Source organism: Falco cherrug, chromosome 3 (assembly GCF_023634085.1).
Source record: "Falco cherrug isolate bFalChe1 chromosome 3, bFalChe1.pri, whole genome shotgun sequence".
Lineage (NCBI taxonomy): Eukaryota > Metazoa > Chordata > Aves > Falconiformes > Falconidae > Falco > Falco cherrug.
Genome location: NC_073699.1, coordinates 86,318,836 through 86,335,110, shown reverse-complemented (window position 1 = coordinate 86,335,110; position 16,275 = coordinate 86,318,836). Strand labels below are relative to the sequence as shown.

The 16,275-nt window shown below is 44.0% G+C and overlaps 1 protein-coding gene across 6 annotated transcripts in view; it reads left to right on the top strand.

Annotated features, from left to right (window-relative positions):
- ADGRB1 (adhesion G protein-coupled receptor B1) overlaps positions 1-16,275 on the top strand; it is a 295,088-nt gene that overhangs the window by 224,586 nt on the left and 54,227 nt on the right. For all 6 annotated transcript variants that reach the window (XM_055705723.1, XM_055705722.1, XM_055705720.1 and 3 more), the window contains 3 exons: positions 630-733; positions 8,420-8,522; positions 12,587-12,737. In XM_055705723.1, coding sequence (XP_055561698.1) covers positions 630-733; positions 8,420-8,522; positions 12,587-12,737 — 358 coding nt within the window. The remainder of the gene's footprint in view (positions 1-629; positions 734-8,419; positions 8,523-12,586; positions 12,738-16,275) is intronic.

The following is a 16,275-nucleotide window of genomic DNA, read 5'->3' as shown; positions in this document are numbered from 1 at the left end:
ACAGGAGAGGAGAACCATTCCACACCAGATTTTCCAGCAAGGACCCCTGCATTTGAAAAAATGCCTTGTGTAGTAGCATAAGAGTAGTGAAGTGGTGGGTGGTATGACTGGATGCTGTGTCACTAGGAAGGATATACATCTTGTTTTTTCTTTGCTTGCTTCACCTTCTCCTTTTCCAGATGGATGTTTGTAGTTGGTAGAAGATTTTCACCTTCTTTTCATCCTCCAACCTTCATCACCACCATTACCAGAAGAGCTCATTTGCAATTATTCTAGTGTAGGCACTGCCTTCTGCTATTGCCTCGTTAATTATCTTCAAAGTTTCACAGCAGATATGAAGGGCCTGATCCTCCTCTTGCAATCCACACCTTTTACACACCTGCTTCACCATGGATATCAGAGTTGTTACCTGGACTTAACACTGGTGTGTGTGAGAGCAGAATCAGGTCTGGGTCAATAAGAAAAAGATCCTGGTCTTCTTTTCTCTCTATTTGTATGTGCAGTGCGATGTGAAGGTCAGGTGAGTTGACAGACAATTAGCAGGAAAGTTCTTACCATGAAATTGAGCTGGTAGTGTTTGCTGAGCATCTTTTTTTTTTTTTTTTAATGTCTCACTTTCTCTCTTTCAGAACATGGAAAAGGTGCTGGTCCCTTCTGTCACATTAATTGTAGGCTGTGGAGTATCTTCGCTGACACTTTTGCTGTTGATTATCATTTATGTCTCTGTTTGGAGGTATGGCTTTCATTCTCTTCTCTTCTTGTTGGGGAAAGTAACTGTCTCTTGATCTACATGGATCCTGGAGGTTTTGCTCTCTGGTTTTGGGTGTCTGGTGCCTGAGGAAGAACCGTTTGGTAATGAATGGGTCCTGCAAAAAGTCATCATGGTGGCATTGCTGGCATTGTTCTTTCCTTTTAGTGCCAGAGAAATTAGTACAGTGAAATCAATGCCATGACCCCATGTAGTCGCATTGTACCATTTTCAAAAGCCATGTGCTGTTTTAGATGCCTTCATATACCTCAGGAAACCTTGTTCATGGAGATGTGGATGCACACTGCCTGCAGGCAGTGTGCTTCAAGTTATTCCTGTTTGGATCTTTGATAACATCAAAACATCCACGACCTGTTATGAAAACATCTGGCCTGAAGAACTGACAGCACTTCTCAGGAGCTTAAGGATGATAAACCACATGGTCTAAATAACTGTCCAACCTCTTAGTTATGTTGTGCCTTTAGCTTCAGATGCATATGGGATTCCTCAGTACATCCCATTGCAGAGAGCTCCTGTACGCCTATAAGCAGGTCAGGTGTAATCTTAAATTGTATCATTTATAGAGGCTAAAGTGATTTTTTGGCGAAGTTTTATTGAAAAAATGCCCACATTGGCCCGTGTCCCTGTTACATACGTTTTGGTGGACTGTAGAAGCTGGAGGAGCCGCGGTGCGCGAAGGATTCTCCCCATATACTGCATTGAACAAAGTGAATTTAAAATACGAGACCCGTGCCTTTCCTAAACCCATGGCAAACATGCTGAGAGCTTCATGACTCTACGCTAAATAAAACAAAGAAAATCAGAACCAGGTGAATGACTGTGAAATTGAAATGGAGCAGATACAGAGAGTATATGGTTTGGATATGATTGGTGACCCTTTTGGGAGAAGGGATCAGTCTGAAGCTCTTATTTTGTCAAGTGATTCATAGTATGAAGGAAAGGGTAAACTCAGTTCAGAGCTGTGAATTGAGATAACTTTTTCTACCCTGTGATAGAGGAAAAAAACAGAACAATAAAAAATGAGCAAAAATGCATCTTTTTTTGTTGATACTGTGACAGTGCATAGTGGCTAGTTAATTATGGCAAGTGCTACAAGCTGAAGACTGATCATAATAACATTTATCTAGAACTCAGGTTTTTCCGTGCCTGGGGTATCATTGGATGTGCTCAAGTCCTTGTCCTCTCCTGCTTTTCCTCAGGCTGGGCAGCACTGGGCAGCGCTGGTAGGTGACTTACTGGTGTCACTGGTGTCAGGATCAAGTGGAAAGTTAGGCTAGAAGAGTAAAGAGCAAGTGTTCGAGCCTCACCCTCTCTTTCCTGTCAGAAACAAGTTCAGGATCTGAAACCCTAGTTCATACGTGAGGTTGAATCAGTTTGGAGCATGCCAGAGTCATTTGGAATAACAGGATGTATTTTCTTCCAGGAGTGTGCCCCTCAATATTTACTGTTATTGAGGACAGTAAAGTTAATTGCCTGCCCTGTTTAAAATACGCTCTTTTTAATTTCTCATTCCAGCCTTTGCGTTAGGGCTATGCCCAAAATGATCAGCATGAATGGGAGACATGTATATGGGAGGCTTGAGTGGGCATTTGTGAGCTAGCCAAGGATGGACATGCATTTCCAAGTGATCCTGAGACCAGCTATATCTTGGTTAAAGGGCTCTCTATCCTAAGTCTCTTTGTGTAAATATTTGTAAAGCATGATCAAGTGATCTCTAGAATTTCTCTTTGGTGCGCTGAGTTTGTTTCATTTCTTCTCTGTAGATCATGTTTTCATGTTTTCTGAACTTCACAGCATTCCTGTGGCTAAGCCCTGAGCACTCTGTGTGTCCTTTTTATTTTAGGCATAGCTGCTGGACATGAATGTGCTGTCCTGTTAATGGGCTCAGGAACATCATACTCAAGTCAACATTATCTCCTGGCTCCTGCTTTGTTTTGCCCTAGATGTTATATAGTCTGATAGAGAACCGCTGGAGGAATGCTTAGAAGTGGGATCAGCAGTATTATTCCAGCTGCTGTTGCTAAAATACAGCAGTAACAAAGTGGTTGTTTTTCACCATGCAGGGAGAAACTCCTCATACCCTAACTGCCTGGTCTTCTGTGGAGAGCACTTGCCAGAGCTCAGCTGTTTTGGGGAGCTTTGGCTGGGAAATTTCTCATTCAGACCTCTGGACAAAGGCATCTGGAGCATGCATACATAGACTCAGCTTGAGTATGAAACACTTCTGATGAATAAGCTCACTGAGGCTGACAATTTGGAAACTTTCCCAGAATTTTGCCCAGCTAGGGTTTCTTTATACATGGGAAGCAGAAAGAAAGGGTGGGGGAGAAAGAGGGAAAGGAAGATGGTAAAGAAAAGGGGGCAGAGTAAAAGGGAGGTGATCCCAGCTTTGGGCTGCATATCAGGGATGAAATTAATTTACCCTCCGCTTCCCATTCAAAACCGCCAAATAATGGTTGCTTCTTAGTGGTACCTACTCAGCCATCGGCATGAACGACATGAGCTTTTTGATGCAAGCGATCATTTCAGGCACAGCCAACTTGGCACAGTCTCATTGAAAACTGGACGTTGTCTCTGTTTGACGGCTGTTGGTGGCCTGTTGGTGGACTCACTCCAGTTCCCAGTAGACAGATGGCTGCAAAAACTCTGCTGCAGATGGTGCATCTCTGGCCTTATTAGCAGTCTCAACAGAGAGGTCAGTGACACAGTGGGCCATAGAAGTGGAGTGACCTTGTTACATCTCGCCAGTGGCTGTCCTGGGTCACAGCTGGAGATACGATCTGTGTGTGGGCTACGTGCCCCACTGTCCATGTGGAAAAAGAGGGGGAACTGAAAGAAAAAGATCTTCCCTCTTGAAAACTGAAAAACTGGGCAGAAAGAGAACTGTTCAAGGGTCAGAACAGGTGAAGTGACTTAGTACTGTGTTTCTCTAAGCTTGGGTTTGCACCACTCCTTTCAAGTAGCTCCTTGACACGGTGGTGTTTCAGGAGTGTTTTCCATCCCTGAACTCACTGCGGTTCAATGGTTCAACAGCCTCTTCAGTCAGTGACCTTTCCGTAGCATGGAGATCGATGCTTGCTATTGAATAGCTCTTCCACCAGCCCATCAGCATGTGGGGCACGGCAGACCTTTCTCACTGGCCGTGGCTGGGTGAATGCTGTATCACTGAAAGATATCAGCGTGAACTTTTCTCACTCCCTGCCCATCAAAGCCTGAGGATTGATTTAGTGGTTGTCAGTGAGCTCTCAAGGGGCTTTTAACACTTTAAACCCAGGAGCTCTGCCTTTGCCAGAGATGCTGGGGCACTAGGTGGCCTTGGTGGGAGGTAGCAGGAATGAGTAAGTGAGTGCGCTGAGAAGGATGTCTGTACGCACAGTGAGAAAGCAAGAGTGACTCAGTGTTTGCGGAGAGGGAGGGAGTGTAATGGAGACAGCGAGACAGACTGCAGGGTTTTCCCCACCTTCTCCATCTGTCTTGGTTTGCACAGGGCTTCCCCACATCCTGCAGGACCCAGGCCAGAGCAGAAGTTCCCTAAATTTGTAGTGAGACTTCCCCTGCTTTGGTGGCTGAGTACAGCATGTTTTGATAACTAGGCAGAGTTCATGTATCAGCCAAGGGGTAGTAAGACAGCACCCTCGAGCAGCTCTACCTTTGCTGGAGATGTCTCCACTGGCAAAACCCATCAAGTTCTGTGTTTTTTCCCTCTCTGATATGAGTTTCTGACTTTTTTTGGCCAGAGGGTCTGGATAGTAATGGTGATTTCTTTCTGTGGAACATCCTGAGTTGGAGAAGAGGAAATGGAAGAAAAAAGCAAGCATGGGAGGAGGCCATCTCAGCATAATGGGGAACTTCTGGCTGAGCTGAAACATAACAAGGAAATGTTTGATAACCAGGTCAGACTAACAAGGAGGACTATAGAAGCATTGCCCATGAATGCAGGATACAATAGGAAGGTCAGACCTCAGCTGCATTTGAAACTGGTAAGGGATGTGGAAAGTATTAAGAAAGATTTCTGTCGGTACACCAGCACCAAAAGATTGCTCAGGGAAGTGGTGGCCCAGTGTTGAATGGGGCAAGTAACCTAATGGAGAAGGAAGTAGAAAAGGTGAAGATGCTCAGTGCCTTCATCACTCTGTTCTGCTGGCAAGGTTTGCTCCCTCGCACCCCAGTTCCAGTAACTAGTGGCAGAATCTGGGGAAGAAAGTACTGCCCACTGCAAGGAAGAGAGCACTGAAGACCATTTAAGTAAGATGGACTTTTATAAGTCCACAGGACCAAATGGCATGCATCAAGCGATGTTGAGGGAGCTGGCTGGTTTTACTGTGGAGCCAGTATCATCTAGGGAAGGTTCCTGATGGCTGGAAGAAGGCAAATGTTACACCCTGATTTAAAAAGGGCAAGAGGAGGGTCCAGGGAACAACTGGCTGGTGAGCCTGGTCAACAGCCCCTGGTAACATTAAGAGGCAAGTAGTTATAAAGGTTATTTCCAGGTAAAATGATGGACAAGAAAGCAATTGGGAATAGACAGGGCAGATTGTGCCTGACTGACCTCTTTCCCTTTTGTGGTGGGATGAGTGGTTGTATGGACAGTGGAGAGAAGCAGGTATATATTTTGACATTACCAAGGCTTTAAAACAGTCTCCCATACCATCTTTGTGTCCAGACCAGGGAACTGTGCACTGGATCGGTAGCTTCTAAGGTGGCTTACTGGGTAGAGTTTGTACAGGCTTAAAGTCTAATGGTCAAAGGTTTGAAGCCTAATCAGGAGCTGGTTACTAGCTGCATCTGACAGGGGTTGATACTATGGCCAATATTGTTTAATGTCTTCTTTAATAACCTGGATAATGGGGCAGATTGCACCTTCAGTAGGTTCGTGGGTGATGCCAGGTTGGGAGGAGTGACTGATATGCTGGAGAACAGCACTGCCATTCAGAAGGACCTCAAAAACCTAGAGATATGGGCTGGAGAAATGGTGCAACAAAGATAAATGCACAGTCCTGCACCTGGGACAGAATAACAGTGTGGTGCAGGATGGGCTGGGGACTGACTGGCTTCCTCATGCCTCCACAGGGGAGGCTCTGCAGGTCCTAGTAGGCAACAATTCCGAAATAAATGAGCAGTGCAGCCATGTAGCAATGATGGCCAATATTATATTGGGCTATACAGCCAAAGAGTATAGCCAACATGTCAAGTGAATTGATTATTCCTCTCTGCTTGACACTCTTGGCAAGTGTGCCAAATACTGGACTTCCCCAACACCAGAGATGTCAGCACGTTGGAATAAGTCCAGTGGATGCTTAGGGAGCTGGAGAGCATAATGTAAAAGGAGGCAAAGGGAACAAGGCTTGGTTAGCTTGGAGAAGAGAAGGCTGTTAAAGAGGAGTTACGGAAAAGTCAAGCAATTTGCAGAGGTATACAGCGAAAGGTCTAGAGGCACCAGCTGCAGCAGGAAAAAAATCCAGCTGGTTACTAAGAAAAACAATTCTTCACCGTGAGATCAGTTGAGCGCTGTTACAAGTCATCCAAGAAAGATGGTGGCATTTCTGTTCTTGGTGATTTTCAAAACTCGATTGGACAAGACCCTGAGAAACCTGATCTGGCTTTGAAAGTAGCCCTTTTTGGGGGCAGAGGATTGGACTGGGAACTTGAGAGGGGTTTCCCCAACCTAAATTATTCTGATGATGTGACTCTACATGTTCTGAACCCACATCTTGTAATTTGGAGGTTCAGGGATCTGGGGAACAGGATGGACTCGCAGTGCATGAAAGGAAGCACGGAGAAAGGAGAGGCTTGTTTAAGCAGGGAAAAAATCTGAAGACAGCTATATTATCTTCCCTTACATTCACATGCAGTCTATACTTATGGTCAACTCATTTCTTACCTTTTTTGACCAGAGGAGACTTTCAAAGTGCACACTAATGCCAATTGGATCATAGTGTTGCTACACAGATTTATTAAATCTCATTCCCACCAGGACAGAGTCCAGATCTCCCTTTCTATCCCCTAGAAGCTGCTGACTGGAGACAATGTTTTACTTCAAATTGCTTTACAATTTTTGATTTTTGATTGCTTTACAATCAAAGCGTAGATTGATGGCTTGGTACCCTCAGCCACAAATGGAATAGGATCCAGGTGATGCACAGCATTGTATTAAGCCCAATGAAATGGGGAAATTTGGGATCAGATTGGCCATGAAAGGAACCAGAGTCTTATTTTGCAGGCAGTCATCCTGGTTTCTAGCTGAACTAGAAGCCTACGTTTTGTACTCCGTTCTGGGGTTGGGTGAGTTTCAGGGAGAGCTAGCTATAAACCAGATTTTCAACACGGTTTAAGTTCAGGCTAGTTTGCGTCAGTGACTTTTCTGTAATCAGGAAAGCATATCCTCAATATTAATGTTTGTCTGAAGGTAAAACTCAGAGGGAAGTTAAAATCAAAGTTTTGCAGCCTTCAGCAGGTCTGAAGCACAGATTTACCCTTGGCAGAACAGACACGTGCAGTAAACTCGTCCTGCTTACATAGTCAGAAACTCAAAACTCTGCAGCCAAAGCACGACCAACTTGCTCTTGCTAAAATCGGTTAATGAAATTACATTCCTAATATAAATAGTTGATGTGCTAGAATATAGGAAATAATCCTGCATTAGCCTCCAAGGATGAGCTGCTTGATTAATAGATCTGTTTCTAATTTCTGTAAGCATCAGCGTCTACTCTTCACTCATCTGGCATTCAGGCAGGGCACTTGACGAATCACTCAGATTATTCACGTGTATGAGTGTTGGTATGGTCAGGTCCTGAGTCAGTCCCTGAGGGCTTGCACTTTTGCAATTCCCCTTGAATTTTATTAGGTAGATAAAAGCGCCTTCAAAGAAATTTCCCTCTGCAGCCTGTGGTTTGAATTAATTGTTGGGCACATACCTCAGCAGCAGGTTGGTGCTGTGCTGCGTATTGCAAATCAGAAATGACAAATAGCTTGCTCATGCAAGGTGCTGAAGGCAACAGCTTCCTAACCTGGATCCCTAATGTCCCAGACCCACAGCTGCAGTTACTTATTTGGCCTAGTTTTGGGAAGTGCCAAACCTCTCCATCTGGGGTGGGGAGGGGGGAAGCCACAAATACTTCTCACTTCAGGATGGGTTGTTAGGTTAAACAAAGGGGAATGCTGAATCACACACACTTTGTTGTGAAGGTGCATGCATTCGTGATCTGCTTTCATCACCAGCATGCCTGTGGCTCTTCTTATTTGGGATTTTTTCCATGTGTTGCCTGTCTGTTTTCTTGTAAGCTCCTTTTCAAGTCCCCTTTCAAGTAAGCAGAGCTGAAGAAGACTTGAAGCACTCTACTGTTTTAGGAGAGGCTCAGACTAGGGACCAGACTGGCCCCTTGTTTGTTGACTTATGCTCATAACTCCAGCATTGATGGGGGAGGATGGAGAGATCTGTGGGCTGAGCACTGCACCCGAGCTCTCCCCCTCCCTTTCCCCCCTGTTCTTGTCTGTTTAACATACAAGATCTGCAGGAAATGGGCCATCTCTTACCATGGCCTTCTGTAGAGCCTGGCCCAGTGCAACCTGCACCCGGTTGATGCTTTGCAGAGGTAACTTAATGTACGTTGTGACAGGGTGGATCTCCCTCCCCCTCTTCTCTTGCTGCAGGTATATTCGCTCAGAGCGCTCTGTCATTCTTATCAACTTCTGCCTATCCATCATCTCCTCCAACGCTCTCATCCTGATCGGACAGACCCAGACCCGGAATAAGGTAAGAGATCAGTTGGGCTTTGTTTATTTGTTTGCTTTTCCCGTGGTTTAGCACTGAAATGATCCGTTCAGGCAGCTCTTCCTCATTTTTCCTCCATCTGTTAATTAGCGACATGTCAAAGACACAACTAAATGGCAGATTTCTATTTTCTCTCTCACTCTTTCTTTGATAATTTGTCAGCATCCTCAGGGCTTTGATTAAAACCAATGTGATATTTTTGAATATCTGCCTAGAGTAGCTGGCACACGGCACACTAAAGAAACATGGTTATTTGCAAGGCTTTAACCATTTTATTTTCCAAAAATTACAAAGAAAGACAGATTGAGAAAAGGCTTTAAAAAAACCCAACAACAACAACCAAACAACACAATATCTCAGCTTTACATTTATTTCTCCAGCAACTTTTATACTCGGAGCTTAAAGCGCTTGGCAGATGTTAATGAACACAGCCACAAAAACCACCTTTATTTGGGTTAGGAAGCATTGCCAGACGTGCTGTGCACGCTGCAGAGCTGGGGACCGCGAGGGACTCGCTGTGGATCACAGTGTGACTCGAGCAGTAAAGGCAAGACATAACGGGGATTTTCAAGCCAAGTGCCCTGGTTTCACGTACATGCCTTCCCCCATTACAGACCCAGCTGGAGAGGCACATGTTGCCTGTATGACTTTTCTCCAGCTAGCGTACTTTTAGTTTCCCTGTTGGCAGCTGGCATGACAAATCACTGCTCATTGTTAGTATTTTCCAGTCGTACCTTTTCCCGTCCCCACAAGTGCTTCAACTATCCTAACTCTGCTAAGCAGAAAACTGAGGCAAGAAGCATCCTCCACTACTCCTGCTGCCACAATCTCAATCAGAAGTAAAAATTTAGGTTTTAGTTAATAATAACCGGTGAATGGCCAGTTTTTTCAAGCCTCTACTTTGGCAGCCAGAGCATGCTGTCACTTTTGGAAGCATTTCTGCAGAGAAGCCCCAGGGTTTACTGAATCACTAACACTCATTTCTGTGGAGGGCTGTTAGGGGTAAGTTGTTTTAGCAAAAGCTCTACAGCTGTTGAGTCATGTGTGTGAAAAGAAGTGTGGAGACATGCAGCCAGCCAGCCCTGCTGCTATTAAACAAGTGCCTTTCAGAAATTAAGTTCGTGAAGCAGAGCTGCCTTTCATGGCCAACATCATTGGCAAGAGGTGGAGAAGGGGTGAGATAAGTTCTTGCTTTCCCTGGGTGCATCGTCTGCAACCCCAAGTGTGGGCTAGGAACTTCTTTCCATAGAAAGAAATACTGAGGTATGTACGATATGGCAAACCATGCCTGGACCACCTCTTTGGTTATTCTTCTTCACCCCAGGACAGGAGGTGGATGTCTTCACCCTCTCCCACCCCTTTCAGGGCACAGTTGTGAGCTCAGGTTCTCCCTCGTGCTTTTTCTCACATTACTCTGGGTGTTGACTGTCAGAGCTGTTAGCAGGGATTCAAAGCTCCGGGCTTCGATTGCATGAGGCAGATTAGCTCTTTGCACATACATATGCATGAAACACCATAAATAGAAAGGTTATTCTTGGATTTCCGCTTAGCCATCTAGTAAACAGTCTCTGGCAGGGAACAGAGAAAGAAAACTATACAGAGAAGAGAAGAAGAAGTGTAAATTAGGATTTTATTCACATTCAATTATTGATAATGGAGCATCTTAAAGTGTTGGTGATGACTGATTTATAATAGCAGTTACTTGGGAGACTTTCTACAGTATTAGTTTCCCTGGAAATGCCAAATTCTCCCTTGATTTCCATCCATGTAACCTCAAAGACAAGATTCCACGCCTGGATTTGCTAAGCTTTTTGAAGATGAAAGGCATGGGAAAAGGCTAAAAAATTAGTGTCAGCAATAATGTGATACAAAAGAAATTAATGTTGCATGAACTGTCCATGTCTCAAAGGCATGGCTACATGCTGCAAGGAAACAGATTTTTCCTCTTAAAGGAAAACAAGGGCTAATGGCCTTGACAGACTGACAAACTCTGCTAGATCTTTCTGCAGCAGCTTGGGACATCATATCCCTGTGCTTAGGCCTTCATGGAGGTGATTATTTTTCCTTACAAGGAAGGAAAAAAAACCTGCAGCAGGAGTAGAAGAAGCAAATACATGCTTGCCCATCAGCTCGCCAAGTTCACAGCCTGGTTTCAGTTCAGACAATGGGTTTATCCTGGCCCAGCTAAGGTGTGCATATTTCTTTTGTGCTCCCCTCCTCTCTTCTTCCTTCCTATTCTATCAAAACTACCTGATTGAGAGAAAAATACCCAGAAAATGTATCTCTGGTGTAAAATTGGAAAGCAAAGGTTTTCTCTCCCCTTTACAAACTGCTGGCACACTGGGCAGAACCGTGTTTGTGCAGAACAAACTGCTGGCACACTGGGCAGAACTGTGTTTGTGCAGAACAAAACCAAAGTGGTAAAACAAATAGTTTTGTATCTGATGTTAAAAAAAAAAAAAATATGTTGTTTTTTTCTAAAATAACAGTTTCTTAAAATATATTCCAGAAAGCATCCTGTGTTTTTAACTGTTTTATGTATGTATGTAAGCTGATGAATAACAACTACCTTTTTAGGATTCTTTTAAAATGTGAAAATTACTTGAAATTATCATATTGAGCTGTGTCATTTGTACTGAACTGCCATTCAGAATCTGTTTATAGGCAGAATGCAAAGGGTTTTGGCGTCAAATACAAATGTGGAACAAAAAGACAGTTCCTGTCTCAAAGAACACAGAGTCTTACTTTTATTCACAACCTCTGATAACGCCAGTTTGTGCCAGTGTATGAATCGAGAGCAACCCGATAAAATCGTGAAAAAAGACACTCCATGCATGAGAGCTCTGTGTTAAAAGATGCTGGTGGGTGAAAAAAGAGGAAGGTTCATTGACCGTAAACCCAAAGTCCATATTTCCTGATATAACTCAAAGCAGAGAAATGCTTTATTATAAACCTCCCCCTGCCCTGAATGCCTTAAGCCATTTTTTTTTTCTCCAGAGTCACTTTTAAAGTCTATTTGCTCTCCCTTCTCCTTGGGAGCCACTGAAGTTTCTTTCCATCATTTTCTTCTTGAGTACATTGATTCACAGTTTCCAGCCCACAGATGGTGGAAAACTGGCAGAGTTAAACAGAGCGGCACCAATTTGCACCAGTGAAAGATTTGGCCTTGCTGAGTTAAAAACAAAGACGAGCTTGTCAGCTTTCCAGTCCATCTCCCTGGCACTACAGGATTGTTCTTCATAATGCATTTGCTAGTACTTTCCCCAGTTTAATTTTAAATGGCTTAAGCTCCCTACGTTTCCCTTGAGACATTTCCCTACCGAGTAGTAGAGATCGCCATTATGAAATTCCTTCCAATGTAGTTTCTTTGGGGGTTTTAGGTGGGTTTTTTTTTGTGGTGGTTTTTTTTTGTGGTTGTTTTTTTTTTTTTTTGGTTGGTTGTTTTCTCCCTGTCTGCTAGCAGTTATATGCTCTTGGGCAACTTGCACTACTCATGTTTGCAGTCCTTACCAGCCCCTGGCAGCCGTGATTTCACCCAGTTCTCATGGCTTAACTCTTTCGTTCAGTGATCCTTCCCTGGCAGGACACTGTCTAAATTGCCCCTCTCTGATTTAATTTCTATGGCTTGGCTGCCAATGACATGGTATTTTGCAAATCTTTTGAGCTGAGATTAGTGCACGGCTTATTAACTGCTTCGTCCTCCTCAAAAGGATCATGGCAATGGTTTTGATCATTATGAAAATGAATATGCCTTGCTGAAGCCAAGAAAGCACCAGGATGGGATGCAGGCTCAGACTTCAGCAAAAATCTTAGAGCTCATGCTGGAAAGCAGCTGATTTCCGTGTAGTACTGAAATTTTGGTCTTTTGCTGGGTTGAAGCTGGTGGGGGAGGCAGCCTTCTAAAATGTCTCTTTGTGTCCTGATCTCCATGACCTTGCCTTCCAGAGCCTGGTTTGGAAGCACCTCCCTGCACCCTCTGCTCTCCTAAGCGCTGCTCTCTCTGCCTGCTGCTCTTCTCACATGTCCTCCTTTCCTCCTCTCTCCAGGTGATATGCACACTGGTGGCAGCTTTCTTGCACTTCTTCTTCCTCTCCTCTTTCTGCTGGGTGCTGACCGAGGCTTGGCAGTCCTACATGGCCGTGACGGGCCGATTACGGAACCGCATCATCCGCAAGCGCTTCTTGTGTCTCGGATGGGGTGAGGATCCTGGGTCTGTGGAGCAGAGAGGGTTTGGGCTACAAGAGGGACTGATGCCCTGCAGAAGGCTTGGCAGAGGGTGCTGGGAACCCTTTCAGGGGTGTCAGGAAAGGCTGAGATGGTTAGAAACAGCATCAGCAAGAGCTGCAAAGACCTGCTTGCCACCCAGCGTACCCAAGGGTCACACCAAATAGATAAGTTGCAGAGGGGTTGAGTTTTCAAAGGGTATGCTGTGGGTAGTTTCTGCTGGATTTGTGTCTCTTTCTTGCTTTCTCCTTTTCTCTCTCTCACTGTCTCCTTCCACGTGCAACCTGGAGTGAAGCAAGCTTTGAAATCCCATCTCCATGGCAGCAGGGCTTTTTGTAGACAAATAAACTATAAGAGTGGTACAGATGCTTGTAACTAATTTCTCTCCCTCTGCCTCTTCCATATGTTTAATTTATTAGCCTTAAATGATGCATTCTGTAGTAGAAAACAAACACAAACCCATAACCTGGGCTTTCAATGCAATAACAAGCGTGCATTTGAAAAGAGCAACTGAACAAAAAGTTGCTTAAAAACGAGCAGGCAAAAAAGAGAAAGGGAGAGAGAAACCGTTGTGTGTCTGAGCTGTATTAGTGTCTCGTTTTACTACTGAAGTCTAGCATTTCTCCCCAGGCAAGGTATTTCCGATGCTTACGAGGTGCCCTGATGTGATTTATTCTGGCACATCAAGAGCCATCCTCGTTCCAGCACCTGGATCCCTTTAAGTTTTCTCTCCTAGCTCTTGCTTACGATAGAAAATAAATTGTGTTATTGAAATCCGCTGTTTGTGTGTAGCAGGAGCATAGCCACATACATGCAAAGCACAGGCTGGATGCGCCTGTGTGTGTTCATGCATATGTTTATACACGAACACAGCGATTCAAGGGTCATCAGGGATATCGAATGCAACCAACTAATAGCTTTTCTAGGCAATAAAAAGGGATTTTTCTGATTTGTAAAAACTGGGACAGATGGGTGTGTTAGCCAAGGGAATTTTGGATGAGCGACATTCACATTTGTAGTCTGCACAGATTTAAGAAAACACCCTACATGTGTAGAAGCATAATTTGCACTGCTAGTAAAACGTCGTCATCTCTGAGCTAGGATGCGCTGGCTGATAAATAATGCATACTAACCATTTGGAGTAGGTTAGGAGAAGAAATGAAGAACGTTTTCACCTATTAAGGCAGCAAGGGAATTTCTGGTATTTAGCATCCTGTTAGACTTCAGCTGTAGAGCTGGGATTAATGGCACTTCTAAGAGGAAAGAGTCCGAAAATACGTTTTAAAGAGCATAATCTGAAATAATTAGCACAATTCACTTTGTCATGGGCTGATTCTCCCCCTTTCCCCCCTTTGCATATTAGCATTTCTCTAAGCCCTCGTTCTAGACATCTTTGCCAAGTTCTCAGCTGCTGTCAGCTGTAGCTCATTGAAGCTATGGTGGTTTTCATCAGCAATGAGATTTATTCCTAGGGTGTTATTTTTTTCTTCTCTTCAGTATGTAACTCTGCCTTTCCAGAAAAGAGCAATTAGAGTTTTTTTACTATTATTATTTAGAACAGACAGACAAACTGTTCCGTAGAAACAATACAGTCATCATATTTAGCCTGAGTAAAGAAGAAGTAATTTTGTTAGTCTTTTTATGACCATGTCATAGTTTCCACTACTAGATTTTTAATGCTGCCACAGTTCAAGCTCTAAGTGGGTCTGTAGTTGTTCATAACAGTTATGGCTCTTGGCAGTTACTGGCAAACAACCTTTTCTAGGGGGACATGATGAACACATGACCTGATTCTCCTCTGGCCTGGCAGTACAAAACTCTCTGAAACAGGTTTCTAATGTATTTATTTGGAATTGTATATGTAAAATTCACTTTCTGCAGAAAGCCCCCAAAACCTTGCCACTGATTACGTAGCATGACTGACTGCCTAGGAGGACAATCCATACACACTAAATGGAACAGACCAGGTAGGAATAACTTTCTTTCAAATAATCAAAAACAGATTAAGAGTTTTGATTTTCTTATTCAGTCTTACCACATCTGACTGTGATTAGATCATTAACAGCTCTCTCAAGGCAGAGGAGTACAGCACCCCTCCTTACAATGCTCTTTAGCTTAGCTACCATGGCATAGCTACCACCTTCAGTAAATGCTCCTTGCAGAGGTACATTTTCAGCACAAGCTGAGGCTTCTACCCAGGCTCAGTACAAACCAGTCCCTGTAAGCTGACGAGTTCACAGCCTGTATTTCTGCATAATTATCACATCTAAGAGAGGCACTTTGCGAAGTACAAGTTGCTATTTTTGGAGGAGTCTTAGCCAACTTTCCTCTTTCACAGAGCCTTTTGCATCAAGCTATACTGAAAAAGTCCTTTCACATGTGGTTTCTTGGTGTGCTTGTCATGGGATGCCATATTGATGGCATCTTAGTGAGTACAGCACCCAGGATATATCCAGATGAGGTGTGAAGGAGGCTTAGAAAGAGAAGCAATATTCAACTAAGAAAAGGGGGGGGGGGGAAGGAAAAAAAAAAAAAAGGAAAAGAAATCTTTTAAACACACTGCCTGTTGGTTTTAGACTGATCAAACATGAGCTGTGCTTGGAAATCTCATACGAGAGGAGAAACACTTCCCTTTATGATAACTCTCAAATGCTGTATACTCCAGCCAACCTGGCCTTATACCTCCAAGCTGGCTGCAGAGCATCACTATTAATCAGTCTTGCAATGATTTGTATTGCTGAGTGACCACCTTGCCAGCAGGGTTATTGTTTAGATGCCGTGTCTGCACATCCCTTTGATCTACAGTGTCTTCTGCAGTCACCTGCCATGACCTCTACAGTGCAAGAATTGGGGTCTTGTCAAGAGGTACTAACCCTAACTGGCTACTGATTCTGCTAATTCTTAAAGGGATTTGCCCATCTTTAGCACTGGACAGATGAATTCATCATGTCATGAGGAGGAGGGCTGTGAAAGTCCACATGGAGACCTCCACAGATGAAGAACCAGATGTTACTAGCTGATATCCAGGCATTTCTTCAGGGAAAGGGGAGAACTGGGCTGGGGCTAGTGAACCACAAAAGTACCCAATCTCCTCTGTAGGTCTTTGGGCACTTTGTCGTGTCAGGAATAAGAAAGATCAGAAGACTATTAGCAAGAAGTAGTGTCTTTTGCTAGTTCTCATTGTGCCTAGACATTCAAGGACCCCAGAATTTCAGAGCTTTTTATGTGTTTTCATCCAATAACCAGCAGGTTGCACAATAACCAGCAGGTTTTCTTTATACTCCTCTCTAATTTTGTGGGAGCTTCCAGCAGCAAGATCAAATCCATAGCTTCACCCCCTTATGCACCTGAAATGACATCCCATCTTGGCCCCATTAGCTCATGATACTCTGAAGATAAATTATACTTGGTACATTGAGGCGTCCCAGCCACAGACTTAAGTTGTGCATCCTTTGCAGTGCTCATAATGAAGTGTGTCGTCTTGAGGGCAGCTGGTTTACTCCCCTTTTGG